Source organism: Oncorhynchus keta, chromosome 28 (assembly GCF_023373465.1).
Source record: "Oncorhynchus keta strain PuntledgeMale-10-30-2019 chromosome 28, Oket_V2, whole genome shotgun sequence".
In the NCBI taxonomy this organism is placed as follows: domain Eukaryota; kingdom Metazoa; phylum Chordata; class Actinopteri; order Salmoniformes; family Salmonidae; genus Oncorhynchus; species Oncorhynchus keta.
In genome coordinates this window covers 78,095,704-78,120,703 of record NC_068448.1, presented here as the reverse complement: position 1 = coordinate 78,120,703, position 25,000 = coordinate 78,095,704, and the positions used below count along the sequence as shown (strand labels likewise).

The following is a 25,000-nucleotide window of genomic DNA, read 5'->3' as shown; positions in this document are numbered from 1 at the left end:
GTTACCGTGTATCCGATTAGAATGTTTTTTTTATCTCAAATGTGTCACTACACCTGCTCTCTCTCTCTGTCTCTCTCTCTCTCTCTCTGTCTCTCTCTCTCTCTCTCTCTCTCACCCTCTCACTGTCACTCTCTCTCACACTGTCACTCACTCACTCTCTCACTCTCTCTCACTGTCACTCACTCTCTCTCTCACTCTGTCACTCACTCACTCTCTCTCTCACTGTCACTCACTCTCTCACTCTCTCTAGACTACGGATGTCCGGGGGGCCAGGGTCCAGGTAGGGGTTTGCCTTTGAGGAGTGTATCCCTGGATATGAACATGTCAGGGGTCCGGCCCCCACAGGGCCAGTATCCTCCAATGAGGACCCCCAGCCCCTACACACTACAGCAGCAGCAAGGCATCTTGGGAAACCACTCCGCCATGATGTCCAACCAGGCCAACCTCGCAGGTGGGAGGAGCCGTCAGAGCGAAGGCTTACACTTTTTTTTGTGTATTTTCCTTGATCTACAAATACTCAGGCTATCAACAAACATTTACATTTGAGTAATTTAGTAAGAGGTTTCCCTGGTCACTCGCTGCCCCTCTCTATGCTACCGTCTGACACGTCAGCTTTCTCTCTCTCTCTGTGGGGACCGATGACACGTCATAGTGAGTCACTTCCTGTTTCCGTGCAGGAAGTCGAGGGAGTCGGAGTCACCCACACACACAGACACACACTGCCAGTTCCTCTCCTCTCACTTTCATTTCGACTCACAGAAGAAACAAACAAATATATGAACAAAATTATGTTGACTTCTGTCCTTGTAGATGGGCGGTATATTGTTGTCCCTCACTTTTTCCCTCTGACACTCCCCACACATTTACTCACTCACGTGATCTCTCTCTCCCTCCCTCTGTCTACCCCCCCCCAGGTCTAGTGAGTGGTCCTCGGCAGGGCATGCAGCACCAGCAGGAGGAGGGGGGTTGGGGTCCCGTGGGCCCGGGTCAGAGCGGTTCAGCCTCGGTCCCTCCTCCTGGGGCCCCAGGTCAGCAGGGGACGATGCACAGCCGCATGGGGCCCAACCCTGGAGGCGCCGGGGGCCTCATGAGACCCAGCAGTCTACCAGGACCTGCACCCAGGCAGACGCTGGCCAACGGTGAGACTGTATATCTATCATTTCTAGTTCTATACCAGGGTTGCTCTAGAATATATATTTGTCATGGTCTATACACTTAACAGGTCAGTGTTTCTTATCATTGGGCTTTGGGACCCACCAAATTGATGTAACATATTTGTGTTGTCAATGGAAACCAATTTATTGATATTCATGTAGAAGTACACAAATAGTTTTGAAAAATAAAAGTTTTTTGGGGAGTTTGGGATAAAGCTGACACCTGCTGGCCAGTCAGAGGAACAACACCCTGATACACTGTCTAATGCCAGTTGTCATATTTTTTTATTTAACCTTGATTTAACTAGGCAAGTCAGTTAAGAACAAATTCTTATTTACAATGACGGCCTATCGGGGAACAGTGGGTTAACTGCCTGTTCAGGGGGAGAACAACATGTTTACCTTGTCAGCTCGGGGATTCGAACCAGCAACCTTTCAGTTACTGGTCCAACACTCTAACCACTAGGCTACCTGCCTCCTCTACACTCTAACCACTAGGCTACCCTGCCACCTCTACACTCTAACAACTAGGCTACCTGCCATCTCTACACTCTAACCACGAGGCTACTTACCTATCTCGAGCAGCTCAGTCTGGTTTGGGCATGGGGTTAATAAAGTTATATATACATTTTAATGTCTCTCTCTAATAAAGTTATATTCATTTGAACATTTCTCTCTAAAGAGATGAGTATAGGGTTAGTAAAGTTATATTAATTTGAATCTGTCCATAAAGAGATGGGCATGGGGTTAATAAAGTTATATTATTTGAATCTCTCTCTATATAGATAGGCATAGGATTAATACCCAAGTTATATTATTTGAATCTCTATAGATAGCATGGGGTTAATAAAGTTATATTATTTGACCCTGCCTCCTCTCTCTAACCACTATGTAGATGGGCATGGGATTAATAAAGTTATATTCACTTGAATCTCTGTCCATAAAGAGATGGGCATGGGGTTAATAAAGTTATATTCATTTGAATCTCTGTCCATAAAGAGATGGACATGGGGTTAATAAAGTTATATTCATTTGAATCTCTGTCCATAAAGAGATGGACATGGGGTTAATAACCAGTTATATTCATTTGAATCTCTGTCCATAAAGAGATGGACATGGGGTTAATAAAGTTATATTCATTTGAATCTCTGTCCATAAAGAGATGGACTCTAATAAAGTTATATTCATTTGAATCTCTGTCCATAAAGAGATGGACATGGGGTTAATAAAGTTATATTCATTTGAATCTCTGTCCATAAAGAGATGGACATGGGGTTAGCAGCTCAGTCTATTTCATTTGAATCTCTGTCCATAAAGAGATGGACATGGGGTTAATAAAGTTATATTCATTTGAACATTTCTCTCTAAAGAGATGAGTATAGGGTTAGTAAAGTTATATTAATTTGAATCTGTCCATAAAGAGATGGGCATGGGGTTAATAATGGTACACTACGTGGCCAAAAGTATGTGGACACCTCATTTTCGAACATGTCATTCCAAAATCATGGTCATTAATATGGAGTTGGTTCCCCCTTTGCTGCTATAACCTCCTCCACTCTTCTGGGAAGGCTTTCCACTAAATGTTGGAACATTGCTGCGGGGACTTGCTTCCATTCAGATACAAGAGCATTAGTGAGGTCGGGCACTGATGCTGGGCGATTAGGCCTTCAGGCTCGCAGTCTGCGTTACAATCCATCCCAAAGGTGTTTGATGGGGTTGAGGTCAGGGCTCTGTGCAGGCCAGTCAAGTTCTTCCACACCGATCTCGACAAACCATTTCTGTATGGACCTCGCTCTGTGCACGGGGGCACTGTCATGCTGAAACAGGAAAGGACCTTCCCCAAACTGTTGCCACAAAGTTGGAAACACAGAATCATCTAGAATGTCATTGTATGCTGTAACGTTAAGATTTCCCTTCACTGGAACTAAGGGGCCCGAACCATGAAAAACAGACCCAGACCATTTTTCCTCTTCCACCAAACTTTACAGTTGTCTCTGCATTCGGGCAGGTAGCGTTCTCCTGGCATCCACCAAACCAAGATTCTACCGTCGGACTGCCAGATGGTGAAGCGTGATTCATCACTCCAGAGAACGCGTTTCTAGTAGGGCAGAAATTTGAAGAACTGACTTGTTGGAAAGGTGGCATCCTATGACGGTGCCACTTTGAAAAGTCACTGAGCCCTTCATTAAGGTCATTCTACTGACAATGTTTTTACTGTGGAGATTGCATGGCTGTGTGCTAGATTTTATACACCTGTCAGCAACGGGTGTGGCTGAAATAGCCAAATCCACTAATTTGAAGGGGTGTCCACATACTTTTGGCCATGTAGTGTATATTAATTTGAATCTCTAACAGAAATGAACATGTGGGTTAATAAAGTTATATTAATTTGAATCTCTCTATATATATATAGATGGGCATGTAGGTTAATAAAGTTCAATTATTTGAATCTATATATAGATAGCCATGGGGTAAATAAAGTTATATTATTTGAATTTCTATATATAGAAAGCCATGGGGTTAATAAAGTTATATTATTTGAATCTCTCTCTATATAGATAGCCATGGGGTTAATAAAGTTATATTATTTGAATTTCTATATATAGATAGCCATGGGGTAAATAAAGTTATATTATTTGAATTTCTATATATAGAAAGCCATGGGGTTAATAAAGTTATATTATTTGAATCTCTCTCTATATAGATAGCCATGGGGTTAATAAAGTTATATTATTTGAATTTCTATATATAGATAGCCATGGGGTAAATAAAGTTATATTATTTGAATCTCTCTCTATATAGATAGCCATGGGGTTAATAAAGTTACATTATTTGAATTTCTATATATAAATAGCCATGGGGTAAATAAAGTTATATTATTTGAATCTCTCTCTATATAGATGGGCATGGGGTTAATAAAGTTATATAATTTGAATTTCTCTCTCTTTAAAGAGATGGGCATGCGGGCCCACCAGTTCTCCCAGCAACAGGCTCCACCCAATCAGACGGCTCCATGGCCAGACAGCATGATACCTATTGAGGCCTTCAACCAGAACAGGTAACCAGCCCTCAGTACTACTCTACTGGACACTACATGAGACTACTTTACACGGGCCTCTGTCCTACAATCACTACTGCAGCTACCGTACCAGAACCTGTCACACATCCTTCCTTTACCAGAACCTGTTACACACTGTACCAGAACCTGTACCAGAACCTGTCACACACTGTACCAGAACCTGTCACACACTGTACCAGAACCTGTACCAGAACCTGTCACATCCTTCTTTTACCAGAACCTGTCACATCCTTCCTTTACCAGAACCTGCCACATCCTTCCTTTACCAGAACCTGTCACATCCTTCCTTTACCAGAACCTGTCACATCCTTCCTTTACCAGAACCTGTCACATCCTTCCTTTACCAGAACCTGTCACATCCTTCCTTTACCAGAACCTGTCACATCCTTCCTTTACCAGAACCTGTCACATCCTTCCTGTCCCAGAACCTGTCACATCCTTCCTTTACCAGAACCTGTCACATCCTTCCTTTACCAGAACCGTTGTCTGTCGGCGCTGGAGCAACTCTTATAGTTCAGACTAACCACTTTAAAACGGTTTGGATCAGTTAACTACAGCACAGAGAAGTGGTTAAAATAACTTATGGTAATTTAACCTTCCCCTCCTTCACTCCCTCTTCCCCCTCCCCTCCTTCACTCCCTCTTCCCCCTCCCCTCCTTCACTCCCTCTTCCCCCTCCCCCTTCCCCCTCCCCTCCTTCACTCCCTCTCCCTCTTCCCCCTCCCCCCTTCCTCCCTCTTCCCCCTCCCCTCCTTCCTCCCTCTTCCCCCTCCCCCTTCCTCCCCTCTTCCCCCTCCCCTCCTTCCTCCCTCTTCCCCCTCCCCCCTTCACTCCCTCTTCCCCCTCCCCTCCTTCCTCCCTCTTCCCCCTCCCCTTCCTCCCTCTTCCCCCTCCCCCTCCTTCACTCCCTCTCCCCCCCCCTCCCCTCCTTCCCTCCCTCTTCCCCCCCTCTTCCCCCTCCCCCCTTCCCCCTCTCCTCTTCCCCTCCCCTCCTTCCTCCCTCTCCCCCTCCCCTCCTTCCTCCCTCTTCCCCCTCCCCTCCTTCCTCCCTCTCCCCTTCTCTCCCTCTTCCCCTCCTTCCTCCCTCTTCCCCCTCCCCTCCCCTTCTCTTCCTCCCTCTTCCCCCTCCCCCTTCACTCCCTCTTCCACCTCCCCTCCTTCTCTCCCTCTTCCTCCTTCTCTCCCTCTTCCCCTCCCCTCCTTCCCTCCCTCTTCTTCCTTCCCCTTCACTCCCTCTTCCCCCCCCTCCCTCCTTCACTCCCTCTCCCCCTTCTCTCCCTCTTCCCCCTCCCCTCCTTCTCTCCCTCTTCCCCCTCTTCCCCCTCCCCTCCTTCTCTCCCTCTTCCCCCCTCCCCTTCTTTCCATCCCCCTCTGTTCCCCTTCCCTCCCTCCCTCCCCTTCTCTTCCTCTCCCCCCTTCTCTTCCTCTACCTCCCCTCCCCCTTCTCTTCCTCTCCCTCCCTCCCCTTCTCTTCCTCTCCCTCCCTCCCCTCTCCCCCCTTCTCTTCCTCTCCCTCCCCTTCTCTTCCTCCCCCCTTCTCTTCCTCTCCCCCCTTCTCTTCCTCCTCCCCCTTCTCTTCCTCTCCCTCCCCTTCTCTTCCTCTCCCCCTTCTCTTCCTCTCCCTCCCCTTCTCTTCCCCCTCTCCCTCCCCCTTCTCTTCCCCCCTTCTCTTCCTCTCCCTCCCCTTCTCTTCCTCTCCCCCTTCTCTTCCCTCCCCCCCTCCCCCCTTCTCTTCCTCTCCTCTCCCCCCTTCTCTTCCTCTCCCCCCTTCTCTTCCCTCTCCCCCTTCTCTTCCTCCCCCCTTCTCTTCCTCTCCCTCCCCTTCTCTTTCCTCTCCCACCCCTTCTCTTCCTCTCCCTCCCCCTCCCCTTCTCTTCCTCCCCCCTTCTCTCTTCCCTCCCCCCTTCTCTTCCTCTCCCCCCTTCTCTTCCTCTCCCTCCCCTTCTCTTCCCTCCCCCCCCTTCTCTTCCTCTCCCCCCTTCTCTTCCTCCCCCCTTCTCTTCCTCTCCCTCCCCTTCTCTTCCTCTCCCTCCCCTTCTCTTCCTCTCCCTCCTTCTCTTCCTCTCCCTCCCCTTCTCTTCCTCTCCCTCCCCCTTCTCTTCCTCTCCCTCTTCCCTTCTCTTCCTCTCCCTCCCCTTCTCTTCCTCTCCCTCCCCTTCTCTTCCTCTCCCTCCCCTTCTCTTCCTCTCCCTCCCCTTCTCTTCCTCTCCCTCTCCCCCCTTCTCTTCCTCTCCCCCCTTCTCTTCCTCTCCCTCCCCTTCTCTTCCTCTCCCCCCCTTCTCTTCCTCCCCCCCCCCTTCTCTTCCTCTCCCTCCCCTTCTCTTCCTCTCCCTCCCCTTCTCTTCCTCTCCCTCCCCTTCTCTTCCTCTCCCTCTCCCCCCCCTTCTCTTCCTCTCCCCCCCCCCTCTTCCTCTCCCTCCCCTTCTCTTCCTCTCCCTCCCCTTCTCTTCCTCTCCCCCCCTTCTCTTCCTCTCCCCCCCTTCTCTTCCTCTCCCTCCCCTTCTCTTCCTCTCCCCCCCTCCCTCTCCCTCCCCTTCCTTCTCTTCCTCTCCCTCCCTCCCCCCCTCTCCTCTTCCTTCTCTTCCTCTCCCCCCCTTCTCTTCCCTCTCCCTCCCTCCTTCTCCCTCCCCTTCTCTTCCTCCCCCCTTCTCTTCCTCTCCCCCCTTCTCTTCCTCTCCCCCCTTCTCTTCCTCCCCCTCCCTTCTCTTCCTCTCCCCCCTTCTCTTCCTCTTCTCCCCCCTTCTCTTCCCCTCTCCCCTCCCTTCTCTTCCTCTCTTCCCTCCCTCCCCTTCTCTTCCTCTCCCCCCCCTTCTCTTCCTCTCCTCCCCTTCTCTTCCTCTCCCTCCCTCCCCTCTCCCCCCTTCTTCTCCCCTTCTCTTCCCCCCTTCTCTTCCTCTCCCTCCTTCTTCTCTTCCTCTCCCCCCTTCTCTTCCTCTCTCCCCCCCTCCCTCTCCCCCTTCTCTTCCTCTCCCCCTTCTCTTCCTCTCCCTCCCCTCTCCCCCTTTCTCTTCCTCTCCTCCCCCTTCTCTTCCTCTCCTCTCTTCCTCTCCCCCCTTCTCTTCCTCTCCCTCCCTCCCCTCTCCCCCCTTCTCTTCCTCTCCCTCCCTCCCCCTTCCCTCCCCCCTTCTCTTCCTCTTCCTCCTCTCCCTCTCCCCCCTTCTCTTCCTCTCCCTCCCTTCCCTCCCTTCCCCTCTCCCTCCCCTTCTCTTCCTCCCCCCTTCTCTTCCTCTCCCTCCCCTTCTCTTCCCTCTCCTCCCTCCCCTCTCCCTCCCCTTCTCTTCCTCTCCCTCCCTCCCCTCTCCCTCCCCTTCTCTTCCCTCCCCCCTTCTCTTCCTCTCTCCCTCCCTCCCCTCTCCCTCCCCTTCTCTTCCTCTCCCCCCCCCTTCTCTTCCTCTCCCCCCTTCCCTCCCCTTCCTCTCCCCCCCTTCTCTTCCCCCTCTCCCTCTCCCCTTTCTTCTCTTCCTCTCCCCTCCCCCTTCTCTTCCTCTCCCCCCCTTCTCTTCCTCTCCCCCCCCTTCTCTTCCTCTCCCTCCCCTTCTCTTCCTCTCCCTCCCCTTCTCTTCCCTCTCCCCCCTTCTCTTCCTCTCCCTCCCTTCTCTTCCTCTCCCTCCTCTCCCTCTCCCTCCCCTTCTCTTCCCCCCCTTCTCTTCCTCTCCCTCCCCTTCTCTTCCTCTCCCCCCTTCTCTTCCTCTCCCTCCTCCCCTCTCCCCCTTCTCTTCCTCTCCCCCCTTCTCTTCCTCTCCCCCCTCCCCTCTCCCCCCTCCCCCTTCTCTTCCTCTCCTCCCCCTTCTCTTCCTCTCCCCCTCCCCCTTCTCTTCCTCTCCCTCCCTCCCCTCTCCCCCCCTTCTCTTCCTCTCCCTCCCTCTCCCCCCCTTCCCTCCCCCCCCTTCTCTTCCTCTCCCTCCCTCCCCTCTCCCCCCTTCTCTTCCTCTCCCCCTCCCCTTCCCTCCCCCCTTCTCTTCCTCTCCCTCTCCCCCCTCCCCTCCCTCCCCCCTTCTCTTCCTCTCCCTCCCTTCCCTCCCTCCCCTCTCCCCCCCTTCTCTTCCTCTCCCCCCTTCTCTTCCTCTCCCTCCCTCTCCCCCTCCCCCCCTTCTCTTCCTCTCCCCCCCCTTCTCTTCCTCTCCCTCCCCTTCTCTTCCTCTCCCTCCCTCCCCTCTCCCCCCTTCTCTTCCTCTCCCTCCCTCCTCCCTCCTCCCCCCTTCTCTTCCTCTCCCTCCCCCCTTCTCTTACTCTCCCTCCCCTCTCCTCCCCACCTTCTATTCCTCTCCAGATCTGTGTATGCCCCCCAGCAGGAGGAGGAGGTGTTGTGTGGGGGTCCGGGGCCCGGGGGCCAGGGGACTGGGGGTCCTGGTGGGGGGGGTTCTAGTGACGAGGGGGCTCTCATGTCACAGCTCTACACAGTGCTGAAGGACTTTGATGGCCTGGAGGAGATAGACAGAGCCCTGGGGATACCTACTCTGATGGGACAGGTACGATTCAGCAATCGCTGTGTAATGTTTTTCATCTATTAATATCCCTCTCTCTTAACTACTCTGTGACAGATCAGTCCATTCCTCCATCTCTTCTATCTCTCTTCTCTTCTTCTCTCTGGGGACACTCACCTGTCACTAGAGTTGTCCTTCTTTTTGTCATCTAGGCCTATACAGTCTATTTCTCCTCCTCTGTCTCTCCTCTGTCTCTCCTCTGTCTCTCCTCTGTCTCTCCTCTGTCTCTCCTCTGTCTCTCCTCTGTCTCTCCTCTGTCTCTCCTCTGTTCCCATAGAGTTTAGAGTTTGGGGAAGCTATTTTTTCCATCAGCCCCGGCTAGAGACACATTAGGAGCTCAGCCCCGGCTAGAGACACATTAGGAGCTCAGCCCCGGCTAGAGACACATTAGGAGCTCAGCCCCGGCTAGAGACTCATTAGGAGCTCAGCCCCGGCTAGAGACACATTAGGAGCTCAGCCCCGGCTAGAGACTCATTAGGAGCTCAGCCCCGGCTAGAGACACATTAGGAGCTCAGCCCCGGCTAGAGACACATTAGGAGCTCAGCCCCGGCTAGAGACACATTAGGAGCTCAGCCCCGGCTAGAGACTCATTAGGAGCTCAGCCCCGGCTAGAGACACATTAGGAGCTCAGCCCCGGCTAGAGACACATTAGGAGCTCAGCCCCGGCTAGAGACACATTAGGAGCTCAGCCCCGGCTAGAGACACATTAGGAGCTCAGCCCCGGCTAGAGACTCATTAGGAGCTCAGCCCCGGCTAGATACACATTAGGAGCTCAGCCCCGGCTAGAGACACATTAGGAGCTCAGCCCCGGCTAGAGACACATTAGGAGCTCAGCCCCGGCTAGAGACACATTAGGAGCTCAGCCCCGGCTAGAGACACATTAGGAGCTCAGCCCCGGCTAGAGACACATTAGGAGCTCAGCCCCGGCTAGAGGATCCGAGAAGATCATGCTTTTTTTATTAAACACAATTCATGCAATTCTACGACACAACATGAATGTAGACAGACGAGCACAATCTTTAATGCAATACCACAAAAAAAGTACTCTGCAGGCAAAAAAACAACAACCTGGTCTTGAATCTAACCGTATGATATAATCTCAGCCTGTGAAAAGGAGAAACTTTACAAGATGACATCATCTAGCCTGAAGGAGGAAGTTATGTGACATCATCTAGCCTGAAGGAGGAAGTTATGTGACATCATCTAGCCTGAAGGAGGAAGTTATGTGACATCATCTAGCCTGAAGGAGGAAGTTATGTGACATCATCTAGCCTGAAGGAGGAAGTTATGTGACATCATCTAGCCTGAAGGAGGAAGTTATGTGACATCATCTAGCCTGAAGGAGGAAGTTATGTGACATCATCTAGCCTGAAGGAAGACGTTATGTGACATCATCTAGCCTGAAGGAGGAAGTTATGTGACATCATCTAGCCTGAAGGAGGAAGTTATGTGACATCATCTAGCCTGAAGGAGGAAGTTATGTGACATCATCTAGCCTGAAGGAGGAAGTTATGTGACATCATCTAGCCTGAAGGAGGAAGTTATGTGACATCATCTAGCCTGAAGGAGGAAGTTATGTGACATCATCTAGACTGAAGGAAGACGTTATGTGACATCATCTAGCCTGAAGGAAGACGTTATGTGACATCATCTAGCCTGAAGGGGGAAGTTATGTGACATCATCTAGCCTGAAGGAGGAAGTTATGTGACATCATCTAGCCTGAAGGAAGAAGTTATGTGACATCATCTAGCCTGAAGGAAGAAGTTATATTGCCCTAAGCCAATGATAAAGACTGAGTGTACACACTCACCAGGGCTATGGGCCAATAAGATGGGCTGTAGGCCTACTGTCAACTCAATTTGGGAGTTGAACATTTTGATAACTAAAGACAGATCTGTTTTTTTGTTATTTGTGTTTTGTGTTTTCTCCGCTATGCATTTTGGAATATTTGGTCTGGGATTATTTTAGATGTGTTTTCACTGACAGCCTCAACTCAACAGTCAGCTGTTTTATAGGCTATTTGCTGTGTGTTGCTAACAAAATTCATTTTGTACTTTGTGATGTAAAACGATCCACAGCTAAATCATGCTCTCTCGTGTAGTATTTTGAAATATGTTATTCCACTTTGTACAGACAGGAATAATGATCTAATAAAATGTGTATTTAACCAGACAAGTCAGTTAAGAACAAATTCTTATTTACATAATGACGGCTTGGGAACACTTGGGGAGGACCACTGGTTATTTGTGCACATGTGGAGGTCAGTGCCGTTTAAGATGAGGGAGGACTCCAAAATATATTTTCATGAGCACAGCCTTATTATTCTACACTATGAATGGCAGTTTACAACGTAGGGGTACACAGGTCGACAGAAAATGTTTAGGTGACACTTTCAATACCACCTTGTACACTCTTGCCTGCATCTAGCTGATCTAGAGTCTAATCATTAGTCCAACAGTTGCAAACGAGAGTTTCTATTGGACAAATTCAGGTATGTTTATCCCCGTTTCGTTCCGTTTGCGTCCGTTTAAGAAAAAAGACAATTCAACAGAATAGGCAGAATGAATACACCCCTGGTCACGCGTAAACACAGTTCACATTCATAGCAGCCACGTTGTATTCCTTCTCGGATCAATGCGCTCTCCTCCTGTCACCAGCTGTACAGTTGAAGTCGGAAGTTTACATACGCCTTAGCCAAATACATTTAAACTCTGTTTTTTAACCATTTCTAACATGTAATCCTAGTAAAAACTCCCTGTCTTAGGTCAGTTAGGATCACCACTTTATTTTAAGAATGTGAAATGTCAGAATAATAGTAGAGGGAATTATTTATTTCAGCTTTTATTTCTTTCATCACGTTCCCAGTGGGTCAGAAGTTTACATACTCAATTAGTATTTGGTAGCATTGCCTTTAAATTATTTAACTTGGGTCAAACATTTCGGGTAGCCTTCCACAAGCTTCCCACAATAAGTTGTGTGAATTTTGGCCCATTCCTCCTGACAGAGCTGGTGTAACTGAGTCAGGTTTGTAGGCCTTGCTCACACACGCTTTTTTGGTTCTGCCCACAAATGTTCTATAGGATTGGGGTCAGGGCTTTGTGATGGCCACCCCAATACCTCGATTTTGTTGTCCTTAAGCCATTTTGCCACAACTTTGGAAGTATGCTTGGGGTCATTGTTCACTTGGAAGACCCATTTGCGACCAAGCTTTTAACTTCCTGACTGATGTCTTGAGATGTTGCTTCAATATATCCACATACTTTTCCTCCCTCATGATGCCATCTATACGGTCTAAAGTTATACTGCTACATTGGTGCCGTGACCCGGATCACTGGTTGCTGCGGAAAAGGAGGAGGTCAAAAGGGGGGGTGAGTGTAACAGATGTGAAACGGCTAGCTAGTTAGCGGTGGTGCGCGCTAAATAGCGTTTCAATCGGTGACGTCACTTGCTCTGAGACCTTGAAGTAGTGGTTCCCCTTGCTCTGCAAGGGCCGCGGCTTTTGTGGAGTGATGGGTAATGATGCTTCGTGGGTGACTGTTGTTAATGTGTGCAGAGGGTCCCTGGTTCGCGCCCGGGTATGGGCGAGGGGACGGTCTAAAGTTACATCTACACTGTAACATGATCTACACTGTAACATGGTCTATTTTTGTCTCATCAGACCACATGACCTTCTCCCATTCCTCCTCTGGATCATCCAGATGGTCATTGGCAAACTTCAGACGGGCCTGGACATGCGCTGGCTTGAGCAGGGGGGCCTTGCGTGCGCTGCAGGATTTTAATCCATGACGGCGTAGTGTGTTACTAATGGTTTTCTTTGAGACTGTGGTCCCAGCTCTCTTCAGGTCATTGACCAGGTCCTGCGGTGTAGTTCTGGGCTGATCCCTCACGTTCCTCATGATCATTGATGCCCCACGAGGAGAGATCTTGCATGGAGCACCAGACCGAGGGTGATTGACCGTCATCTTGAACTTCTTCCATTTTCAAATAATTGCGCCAACAGTTGTTGCCTTCTCACCAAGCTGCTTGCCTATTGTCCTGTAGCCCATCCCAACCATGTGCAGGTCTACAATTGTATCCCTGATGTCCTTACACAGCTCTCTGGTCTTGGCCATTGTGGAGAGGTTGGAGTCTGTTTGATTGAGTGTGTGGACAGGTGTCTTTTATACAGGTAACGAGTTCAAACAGGTGCAGTTAATACAGGTAATGAGTGGAGAACAGGAGGGATTCTTGAAGAAAAACTAACAGGTCTGTGAGAGCCAAAATTCTTAATGGTTGGTTGGTGATCATATACTTATGTCATGCAATAAAATGCAAATGAATTACTTAATCATACAATGTGATTTTCTGGATTTTTGTTTTAGATTCCGTCTCTCACAGTTGAAGTGTACCTATGAAAAAAATTACAGACCTCTACATTCTTTGTAAGTAGGAAAACCTGCAAAATCGGCAGTGTATCAAATACTTGTTCTCCCCACTGTAGATACTTTTGTACCCGTTTCCTCCAGCATCTTCACCTTTGCTGTTCTGGGATTGATTTGCACTTTTCGCACCAAAGTTCGTTCATCTCTAGGAGACAGAACTTGTCTCCTTCCTGAGCGGTATGACAGCTGCGTGGTCCCATGGTGTTTATACTTGCGTACTATTGTTTGTACAGATGAACGTGGTACCTTCTGGCGTTTGGTAATTGCTCCCAAGGATGAACCAGACTTGTTGAGGTCTACAATTGTTCTTGATTCTCCCATGATGTCAAGCAAAGAGGCACTGAGTTTGAAGGTAGGCCTTGTTGTACATCCATAGATACACCTCCAATTGACTCAAATAATTTCAATTCGCCTATCAGAAGCTTCTAAAGACATGACATAATTTTCTGGAATTCTCCAAGCTGTTTAAAGGCACAGTCAACTTAGTGTATGTAAACTTTTGACCCACTGGAATTGTGATACAGTGAATTATTAGTGAAATAATCTGTCTGTAAACAATTGTTGGAACACAGTGGATGTTCTAACCGACTTGCCAAAACCATAGTTTGTTAAAAAGACATTTGTGGAGTGGTTGAGAAACAAGTTTTAATGACGAGTTTTAATGACTCCAACCTAAGTGTATGTAAGCTTCCGACTTCAACTGTATTTGACCAGGTGAAAAAACTGTCCAAGCCAAACCATATCATACTGTCTACATCGTTGTCACCATATTAGCTGGAGTAACGTCCTAGTCAACATAGAACTAACGCGTTAGTAATCCTGCTACAATCAAAATACAATATTTATAATAATAAAATCATGCTACAGTGTACCGTCGGTAAGCAGTTACACAGTTACTATACATTAGTAAAACCTAAAACCTTACCTGACTTATAAGAGTTTCAGTGTTGTGTTGGAAAGTCATAGCCAGCTAGCTAACATAGCATCCCTCTGCTATAGCCAGCTAGCCAACATAGCATCTCTCTGTTCTAGCCAGCTAGCTAACATAGCATCCCTCTGTTCTAGCCAGCTAGCTAACATAGCATCCCTCTGTTCTAGCCAGCTAGCTAACATAGCATCCCTCTGTTATAGCCAGCTACCTAACATAGCATCCCTCTGTTATAGCCAACTAACTAACATAGCATCCCTCTGCTTGAGCAGGTTGTTTCAGTAGGCTAAACTAGCTAGCTGCGTTTGCTAGCTAAGTAAGTGAAACTGAAAGTGAAAAGAAAATACAATCTCTCTCTCTCTCTTTTGCTTCTCCTTCATTTTTGAAGAAATGTATTTGTTCAAACTGTTCAACTATTGTCTTTCTCTTTGAATCAACTACTCACCACATGTTATGCACTGCAATGCTTATGCTTTCAGTACTAGATTCATTCTCTGATCCTTTGATTGGGTGGACAACATGTCAGTTCATGCTGCAAGAGCTCTGATAGGTTGGAGGATGTCCTCCGGAAGTTGTCATAATTACTGTGTAAGTCTATAGAAGGGGGTGAGAACCACAAGCCTCCTAGGTTTTCTATTGAAGTCAATGTACCCAGAGGAGAACGGAAGCTAGCTGTCCTCTAGCTACACCATGGTGCTACCCTACAGAGTGCCGTTGAGGCTACTGTAGACCTTCATTGCAAAACAGTGTGTTATAAATTATTTGGTGACGTGAATATATTTAGTGCCTAAAAACTTTTGAAATTCATTAAAAAATATATATATATATGAAATTCACTGAGGAGGATGGTCCTCCCCTTCCTCCTCGGTGGAGCCTCCATTGCTCTGCTCCCGTTCTTTATTTTCTCTTGTCTATTTTCTGTCTAAATACATCGTATCCTCTCATCTCCTGTCTTTCTCCAGGGTCAGTCTGTAGATCAGGACCAGTTCTCTTCAGACCCGTCCATGTTGCTGGACCAGAAGCCTCCAGTGTACGGCCAGCAGGACCCCCCACCCGGTTCCCATCTCACCCAGAGAGGATACCACGACCCTGGGTCCAGCAGACCCATGCAGGAACCCCCACCAGGCTCCCATCTAGCCCAGAGAGGATACCACGACCCTGGGTCCGGCAGACCCATGCAGGACCCCACAGGTAGGGCTGAGAATTGGCAATCGATATTCTGAACATCACTATGTTGTTGCTTCAGAGAGAATTTTTTATGATTGTTACCTTGGCTCAGAGTAATTGTGATTCTCAACTGAATGGATCCCCCCCCCCACACACTTCTACCCACAGGGCAAGGCTTCCACCCTATGGCTGGCCAGATGAGCCCCACACCAGGATACCCCATCATGAGGATGCAGCAACGACCGGGGCTGAGGCCCCAAGGGGTGGTTCCTAACCAGCCTAATACACTGAGGTTACAGCTGCAGCACCGGCTACAGGTACAACAGACAGACAGACAGACAGACAGACAGACAGACAGACAGACAGACAGACAGACAGACAGACAGACAGACAGACAGACAGAACACACACACGCACAGAACACACACACACAGAACACACACACACCCCACACACACACACATAGAACACACACACACACATAGAACACACACATACACAGAACACACACAGAACACACACACACATATAACACACACACACACACACACACACAACACACACAGAACACACACAGAACACACAACACACACAGAACACACACACACACAACACACACAAAACACACACACACACACAAAACACACACACACAAAACACACAGACTGGGGAATGGTAGAGAACACAGACTGGGGAATGGTAGAGAACACAGACTGTTACAACTGGACACTACTAGGGTTCGTATAACCTCAGATCATATTTTGGCAGGTCATCACTGTGGGTTTGATGTTTTGGCAGGTCATCACTGTGGGTTTGATGTTTTGGCAGGTCATCACTGTGGGTTTGATATTTTGGTAGGTCATCACTGTGGGCTTGATGTTTTGGCAGGTCATCACTGTGGGTTTGATGTTTTGGCAGGTCATCACTGTGGGTTTGATGTTTTGGCAGGTCATCACTGTGGGTTTGATGTTTTGGCAGGTCATCACTGTGGGTTTGATGTTTTGGCAGGTCATCACTGTGGGTTTGATGTTTTGGCAGGTCATCACTGTGGGTTTGATGTTTTGGCAGGTCATCACTGTGGGTTTGATGTTTTGGCAGGTCATCACTGTGGGTTTGATGTTTTGGCAGGTCATCACTGTGGGTTTGATGTTTTGGCAGGTCATCACTGTGGGTTTGATGTTTTAGCAGGTCATCACTGTGGGCTCAATGTTTTGGCAGGTCATCACTGTGGGTTTGATGTTTTGGCAGGTCATCACTGTGGGTTTGATGTTTTGGCAGGTCATCACTGTGGGTTTGATGTTTTGGCAGGTCATCACTGTGGGTTTGATGTTTTGGCAGGTCATCACTGTGGGTTTGATGTTTTGGCAGGTCATCACTGTGGGTTTGATGTTTTGGCAGGTCATCACTGTGGGCTTGATGTTTTGGCAGGTCATCACTGTGGGTTTGATGTTTTGGCAGGTCATCACTGTGGGTTTGATGTTTTGGCAGGTCATCACTGTGGGTTTGATGTTTTGGCAGGTCATCACTGTGGGTTTGATGTTTTGGCAGGTCATCACTGTGGGTTTGATGTTTTGGCAGGTCATCACTGTGGGCTCGATGTTTTGGCAGGTCATCACTGTGGGTTTGATGTGTTGGCAGGTCATCACTGTGGGTCTGATGTTTTGGCAGGTCATCACTGTGGGTTTGATGTTTTGGCAGGTGTTTTGGCAGGTCATCACTGTGGGTTTGATGTTTTGGCAGGTCATCACTGTGGGTTTGATATTTTGGCAGGTCATCACTGTGGGTTTGATGTTTTGGCAGGTCATCACTGTGGGTTTGATGTTTTGGCAGGTCATCACTGTGGGTTTGATGTTTTGGCAGGTCATCACTGTGGGCTTGATGTTTTGGCAGGTCATCACTGTGGGCTCGATGTGTTGGCAGGTCATCACTGTGGGCTCGATGTGTTGGCAGGTCATCACTGTGGGTTTGATGTTTTGGCAGGTCATCACTCTGGGTTTGATGTTTTGGCAGGTCATCACTGTGGGTTTGATATTTTGGCAGGTCATCACTGTGGGCTTGATGTGTTGGCAGGTGTTGTTGGCAGGTCATCACTGTGGGTTTGATGTTTTGGCAGGTCATCACTGTGGGTTTGATGTTTTGGCAGGTCATCACTGTGGGCTCGATGTTTGCCTATAATGGTTGAATAGCAAGTTGGTCTTGGTGCACTGGCTCCCTGTTGGTTAATCAGTAGAATGACAGGGAAGTATACAAATGAATGTCTCATCATTGTTTAGCTGGCTAGTAGGCTAGCTAGTCCTTTCAAAGTGTTTGTCATTAACATACCTGTTAACCTGTTTTCCTCAGAACCGCCAGCCAATGATGATCCAGATGAGTGGAGTGTCCAATATGAACCAAACTTTACAGTCCAACAACCCCAACCAGGTAACTGAGTTTATATATCAATATGAACCTCTACAGTCCAACACCCCAACCAGGTAACTGAGATTATATATCAATATAACCCTCTACAGTCCAACAACCCAACCAGGTAACTGAGATTATATATCAATATGAACCTCTACAGTCCAACAACCCAACCAGGTAACTGAGATTATATATCAATATAACCCTCTACAGTCCAACAACCCAACCAGGTAACTGAGATTATATATCAATATAACCCTCTACAGTCCAACAACCCAACCGGGTAACTGAGATTATATATCAATATGAACCTCTACAGTCCAACAACCCAACCAGGTTCAATCCCTTTCTCCCCCTCTCCCTCCAGGGGACCATCAATGCTCAGATGTTAGCCCAGCGTCAACGGGAGCTGCTCAGTAACCACCTCAGACAGCGCCAGCTGGAGCACCAGAGACAACAACAACAACAACAACAACAGAGGAACATGGTGATGAGAGCCCAGGGACTCAACCTACCTCCCAATATGGCCGCCGCCAACATGTCTGCTGCAAGTGGCCAATCAGGAGGGCTGAGTAACCCCCGGATCCCCCAGACCACCAACCCTCAGCAGTTCCCCTTCCCACCCAGCTACGGTACCAGTACAGGCCCAGCCCCTGGCTTCACCCCCTCCTCCTCCTCCTCCTCACCCCTCTACCAGCCCCTTCTCCTCCCCCTCTCTCCCAGCCTGCCCTCCTCTCTCTGCCCCCTGCATGGCTCTCCCAGATGATGATGACGGGTGCAGGACAGTTTGGGGCTGTAGTCAGCCCTCATATACAGCATCTCAGTGCCTTTCAGTTCCCAAACTGCCTTATAACCCAAAATCAAATCAAATTTTATTGGTCACATACACATGGTTAGCAGATGTTAATGGTCACATACACATGGTTAGCAGATGTTAATGCGAGTGTAGCGAAATGCTTGTGCTTCTAGTTCCGACAATGCAGTAATAACCAGCAAGTAATCTAACTAACAATTCCAAAACTACTACCTTATAGACACAAGTGTAAAGGGATAAAGAATATGTACATAAAGATATATGAGTGAGTGATGGTACAGAGCGGCATAGGCAAGATGCAGTAGATGGTATCGAGTACAGTATATACATATAAGATGAGTATGTAAACAAAGTGGCATAGTTAAAGTGGCTCGTGATACATGTGTTACATAAGGATGCAGAAGATGATATAGAGTACAGTATATACGTATGCATATGAGATGAATAATGTAGGGTATGTAAACATTATATTAAGTTCCCAAACGGCCTTATAACCCACTAACCAAACCCCCGTGTTGGTGTGTGTGACAGGGTGTGTGTGTGATAGGGTTGGTGTGTGTGATAGGGTTGGTGTGTGTGATAGGGTTGGTGTGTGTGGCAGGGTTGGTGTGTGTAATAGGGTGTGTGTGTGATAGGGTTGGTGTGTGTGATAGGGTTGGTGTGTGTGATAGGGTTGGCGTGTGTGACAGGGTGTGTGTGTGATAGGGTGTGTGTGTGATAGGGTTGGTGTGTGTAGGGTTGGTGTGTGTAATGTGTGTGTGTGATAGGGTTGGTGTGTGTGATAGGGTTGGTGTGTGTGATAGGGTTGGCGTGTGTGATAGGGTTGGTGTGTGTGATAGGGTTGGTGTGTGTGACAGGGTGTGTGTGTGATAGGGTTGGTGTGTGTGGCAGGGTTGTGTGTGTAATAGGGTGTGTGTGATAGGGTTGGTGTGTGTGATAGGGTTGGTGTGTGATAGGGTTGGCGTGTGTGATAGGGTTGGTGTGTGTGATAGGGTTGGTGTGTGTGATAGGGTTGGTGTGTGTGATAGGGTTGGTGTGTGTGACAGGGTTGGTGTGTGTGATAGGGTTGGTGTGTGTGATAGGGTTGGTGTGTGTGGTAGGGTTGGTGTGTGTAGGGTTGGTGTATGTGGTAGGGTTGGTGTGTGTGACAGGGTTGGTGTGTGTGACAGGGTTGGTGTGTGTGATAGGGTTGGTGTGTGTGGTAGGGTTGGTGTGTGTGTGATAGGGTTGGTGTGTGTGGTAGGGTTGTGTGTGATAGGGTTGGTGTGTGTGATAGGGTTGGTGTGTGTGACAGGGTTGGTGTGTGTGACAGGGTTGGTGTGTGTGATAGGGTTGGTGTGTGTGATAGGGTTGGTGTGTGTGTGACAGGGTTGGTGTGTGTGACAGGGTTGGTGTGTGTGTGACAGGGTTGGTGTGTGTGACAGGGTTGGTGTGTGTGATAGGGTTGGTGTGTGTGTGACAGGGTTGGGTGTGTGTGTGACAGGGTTGGTGTGTGTGACAGGGTTGGTGTGTGTGTGATAGGGTTGGTGTGTGTGTGACAGGGTTGGTGTGTGTGTGTGACAGGGTTGGTGTGTGTGTGACAGGGTTGTGTGTGTGTGACAGGGTTGGTGTGGTGTGACAGGGTTGGTGTGTGTGTGACAGGGTTGGTGTGTGTGTGACAGGGTTGTGTGTGTGTGACAGTGTGACAGGGTTGGTGTGTGTGACAGGGTTGTGTGTGTGATAGGGTTGGTGTGTGTGATAGGGTTGGTGTGTGTGATAGGGTTGGTGTGTGTGATAGGGTTGGTGTGTGTGACAGGGTTGGTGTGTGTGATAGGGTTGGTGTGTGTGATAGGGTTGGTGTGTGTGTGACAGGGTTGGTGTGTGTGACAGGGTTGGTGTGTGTGATAGGGTTGGTGTGTGTGGTAGGGTTGTGTGTGTGATAGGGTTGGTGTGTGTGATAGGGTTGGGTGTGTGACAGGGTTGGTGTGTGTGACAGGGTTGGTGGTGTGACAGGGTTGTGTGTGTGATAGGGTTGGTGTGTGTGACAGGGTTGGTGTGTGTGATAGGGTTGGTGTGTGTGACAGGGTTGGTGTGTGTGTGTAGGGTTGGTGTGTGTGACAGGGTTGGTGTGTGTGATAGGGTTGGTGTGTGTGATAGGGTTGGTGTGTGTGATAGGGTTGGTGTGTGTGTGACAGGGTTGGTGTGTGTGTGACAGGGTTGGTGTGTGTGATAGGGTTGGTGTGTGTGGCAGGGTTGGTGTGTGTGATAGGGTTGGTGTGTGTGATAGGGTTGGTGTGTGTGATAGGGTTGTGTGTGTGACAGGGTTGGTGTGTGTGGTAGGGTTGGTGTGTGTGACAGGGTTGGTGTGTGTGATAGGGTTGGTGTGTGTGACAGGGTTGGTGTGTGTGTAGGGTTGGTGTGTGTGACAGGGTTGGTGTGTGTGGTAGGGTTGTGTGTGACAGGGTTGGTGTGTGTGACAGGGTTGGTGTGTGTGACAGGGTTGGTGTGTGTGTAGGGTTGGTGTGTGTGACAGGGTTGGTGTGTGTGGTAGGGTTGGTGTGTGTGGCAGGGTTGGTAGGGTTGGTGTGTGTGCAGGGTTGGTGGTGTGGTAGGGTTGGTGTGTGTGGTAGGGTTGGTGTGTGTGATAGGGTTGGTGTGTGTGACAGGGTTGGTGTGTGTGACAGGGTTGGTGTGTGTGATAGGGTGGTGTGTGTGATAGGGTTGGTGTGTGTGATAGGGTTGGTGTGTGTGACAGGGTGTGTGTGTGTGGTAGGGTTGGTGTGTGTGACAGGGTTGGTGTGTGTGATAGGGTTGGTGTGTGTGATAGGGTTGGTGTGTGTGACAGGGTAGGGACAGGGTTGGTGTGTGTGATAGGGTTGGTGTGTGTGATAGGGTTGGTGTGTGTGATAGGGTTGGTGTGTGTGATAGGGTTGTGTGTGTGTGACAGACAGGGTTGGTAGGGTTGGTGTGTGTGACAGGGTTGTGTGTGTGTGACAGGGTTGGTGTGTGTGGTAGGGTTGGTGTGTGTGATAGGGTTGGTGTGTGTGGTAGGGTTGGTGTGTGTGACAGGGTTGGTGTGTGTGGTAGGGTTGGTGTGTGTGACAGGGTTGGTGTGTGTGACAGGGTTGGTGTGTGTGATAGGGTTGGTGTGTGTGACAGGGTTGGTGTGTGTGAGGGTGGGTGTGTGTGACAGGGTTGGTGTGTGTGACAGGGTTGGTGTGTGTGGCAGGGTTGGTGTGTGTGATAGGGTTGGTGTGTGTGACAGGGTTGGTGTGTGTGATAGGGTTGGTGTGTGTGGTAGGGTTGGTGTGTGTGATAATGGTTGGTGTGTGTGATAGGGTTGGTGTGTGACAGGGTTGGTGTGTGTGATAGGGTTGGTGTGTGTGACAGGGTTGGTGTGTGTGATAGGGTTGGTGTGTGTGTGATAGGGTTGGTGTGTGTGATAGGGTTGGTGTGTGTGACAGGGTTGGTGTGTGTGGTAGGGTTGGTGTGTGTGATAGGGTTGGTGTGTGTGGGAGGGTTGGTGTGTGTGACAGGGTTGGTGTGTGTGTGGCAGGGTTGGTGTGTGTGATAGGGTTGGTGTGTGTGATAGGGTTGGTGTGTGTGACAGGGTTGGTGTGTGTGGTAGGGTTGGTGTGTGTGACAGGGTTGGTGTGTGTGGTAGGGTTGGTGTGTGTGACAGGGTTGGTGTGTGTGACAGGGTTGGTGTGTGTGATAGGGTTGGTGTGTGTGATAGGGTTGGTGTGTGTGACAGGGTTGGTGTGTGTGTGACAGGGTTGGTGTGTGTGACAGGGTTGGTGTGTGTGATAGGGTTGGTGTGTGATAGGGTTGGTGTGTGTGATAGGGTTGGTGTGTGTGACAGGGTTGGTGTGTGTGACAGGGTTGGTGTGTGTGGTAGGGTTGTTGTGTGTGGTAGGGTTGTGTGTGTGGCAGGGTTGGTGTGTGTGACAGGGTTGGTGTGTGTGGTAGGGTTGGTGTGTGTGATAGGGTTGGTGTGTGTGGCAGGGTTGGTGTGTGTGACAGGGTTGGTGTGTGTGACAGGGTTGGTGTGTGTGTGATAGGGTTGGTGTGTGTGGCAGGGTTGGTGTGTGTGACAGGGTTGGTGTGTGTGACAGGGTTGGTGTGTGTGTGACAGGGTTGGTGTGTGTGATAGGGTTGGTGTGTGTGTGATAGGGTTGGTGTGTGTGACAGGGTTGGTGTGTGTGACAGGGTTGGTGTGTGTGTGATAGGGTTGGTGTGTGTGATAGGGTTGGTGTGTGTGGTAGGGTTGGTGTGTGTGGCAGGGTTGGTGTGTGTGACAGGGTTGGTGTGTGTGACAGGGTTGGTGTGTGTGGCATGGTTGGGTGTGTGACAGGGTTGTGTGTGTGATAGGGTTGGTGTGTGTGACAGGGTTGGTGTGTGTGATAGGGTTGGTGTGTGTGATAGGGTTGGTGTGTGTGATAGGGTTGGTGTGTGTGATAGGGTTGGTGTGTGTGACAGGGTTGGTGTGTGTGATAGGGTTGGTGTGTGTGACAGGGTTGGTGTGTGTGGTAGGGTTGGTGTGTGTGACAGGGTTGGTGTGTGTGATAGGGTTGGTGTGTGTGATAGGGTTGGTGTGTGTGATAGGGTTGGTGTGTGTGATAGGGTTGGTGTGTGTGATAGGGTTGGTGTGTGTGATAGGGTTGGTGTGTGTGACAGGGTTGGTGTGTGTGATAGGGTTGGTGTGTGTGATAGGGTTGGTGTGTGTGATAGGGTTGGTGTGTGTGATAGGGTTGGTGTGTGTGGTAGGGTTGGTGTGTGTGGCATGGTTGGTGTGTGTGACAGGGTTGGTGTGTGTGATAGGGTTGGTGTGTGTGACAGGGTTGGTGTGTGTGATAGGGTTGGTGTGTGTGATAGGGTTGGTGTGTGTGATAGGGTTGGTGTGTGTGACAGGGTTGGTGTGTGTGGTAGGGTTGGTGTGTGTGACAGGGTTGGTGTGTGTGATAGGGTTGGTGTGTGTGACAGGGTTGGTGTGTGTGATAGGGTTGGTGTGTGTGACAGGGTTGGTGTGTGTGATAGGGTTGGTGTGTGTGATAGGGTTGGTGTGTGTGATAGGGTTGGTGTGTGTGACAGGGTTGGTGTGTGTGGTAGGGTTGGTGTGTGTGACAGGGTTGGTGTGTGTGACAGGGTTGGTGTGTGTGATAGGGTTGGTGTGTGTGACAGGGTTGGTGTGTGTGATAGGGTTGGTGTGTGTGGTAGGGTTGGTGTGTGTGATAGGGTTGGTGTGTGTGATAGGGTTGGTGTGTGTGGTAGGGTTGGTCGTTTTGTCCCATATCATCAATATACTTTTTTGTTGTTGGACGTTTTGACTTTTTTTACCCCTAATTTTGTCGTATCCATATTGGTAGTTACAGTCTTGTCTCATCGCTGCAACTCCCGTACGGACTCGGGAGAGGCGAAGGTTGAGAGCCGTGCATCCTCCGAAACACAACCCTGCCAACCTGTACTGATTCTTGACACACTGCCCCTCTTGACCCTGACGCCAGCCGCACTGCTTCTTGACACACTGCCCCTCTTGACCCTGACGCCAGCCGCACTGCTTCTTGACACAATGCCCCTCTTGACCCTGACGCCAGCCGCACTGCTTCTTGACACAATGCCCCCCTTGACCCTGACGCCAGCCGCACTGCTTCTTGACACACTGCCCCCTTGACCCTGACGCCAGCCACACTGCTTCTTGACACACTGCCCCCTTGACCCTGACGCCAGCCGCACTGCTTCTTGACACACTGCCCCCTTTGACCCTGATGCCAGCCGCACTGCTTCTTGACACACTGCCCCTCTTGACCCTGACGCCAGCCGCACTGCTTCTTGACACACTGCCCCCTTGACCCTGACGCCAGCCGCACTGCTTCTTGACACACTGCCCCCTTGACCCTGATGCCAGCCGCACTGCTTCTTGACACACTGCCCCCTTGACCCTGACGCCAGCCGCACTGCTTCTTGACACACTGCCCCCTTGACCCTGATGCCAGCCGCACTGATTCTTGACACACTGCCCCTCTTGACCCTGACGCCAGCCACACTGCTTCTTGACACACTGCCCCCTTGACCCTGATGCCAGCCGCACTGATTCTTGACACACTGCCCCTCTTGACCCTGACGCCAGCCACACTGCTTCTTGACACACTGCCCCCTTGACCCTGATGCCAGCCGCACTGCTTCTTGACACACTGCCCCCTTGACCCTGACGCCAGCCGCACTGATTCTTGACACACTGCCCCCTTGACCCTGACGCCAGCCGCACTGATTCTTGACACAATGTCCCCCTTGACCCTGATGCCAGCCGCACTGCTTCTTGACACACTGCCCCTCTTGACCCTGACGCCAGCCGCACTGATTCTTGACAGACTGCCCCCTTGACCCTGATGCCAGCCGCACTGCTTCTTGACACACTGCCCCCTTGACCCTGACGCCAGCCGCACTGCTTCTTGACACAATGCCCCTCTTGACCCTGACGCCAGCCGCACTGCTTCTTGACACAATGCCCCCCTTGACCCTGACGCCAGCCGCACTGCTTCTTGAAACCTTTTACTCTGCACTTTGTTGAAGC

At 49.8% G+C, this 25,000-nt stretch overlaps 1 protein-coding gene across 1 annotated transcript in view; it reads left to right on the top strand.

Moving 5' to 3' along the window:
* LOC118382809 (nuclear receptor coactivator 2-like) overlaps positions 1 to 25,000 on the top strand; it is a 248,574-nt gene that overhangs the window by 216,665 nt on the left and 6,909 nt on the right. The window contains exons 12-19 of the mRNA XM_052484032.1: positions 251 to 451; positions 915 to 1,139; positions 4,107 to 4,212; positions 8,503 to 8,701; positions 15,029 to 15,257; positions 15,402 to 15,550; positions 17,577 to 17,654; positions 18,004 to 18,268. Of these exons, the coding sequence (XP_052339992.1) occupies positions 251 to 451; positions 915 to 1,139; positions 4,107 to 4,212; positions 8,503 to 8,701; positions 15,029 to 15,257; positions 15,402 to 15,550; positions 17,577 to 17,654; positions 18,004 to 18,268 (1,452 nt within the window). The remainder of the gene's footprint in view (positions 1 to 250; positions 452 to 914; positions 1,140 to 4,106; positions 4,213 to 8,502; positions 8,702 to 15,028; positions 15,258 to 15,401; positions 15,551 to 17,576; positions 17,655 to 18,003; positions 18,269 to 25,000) is intronic.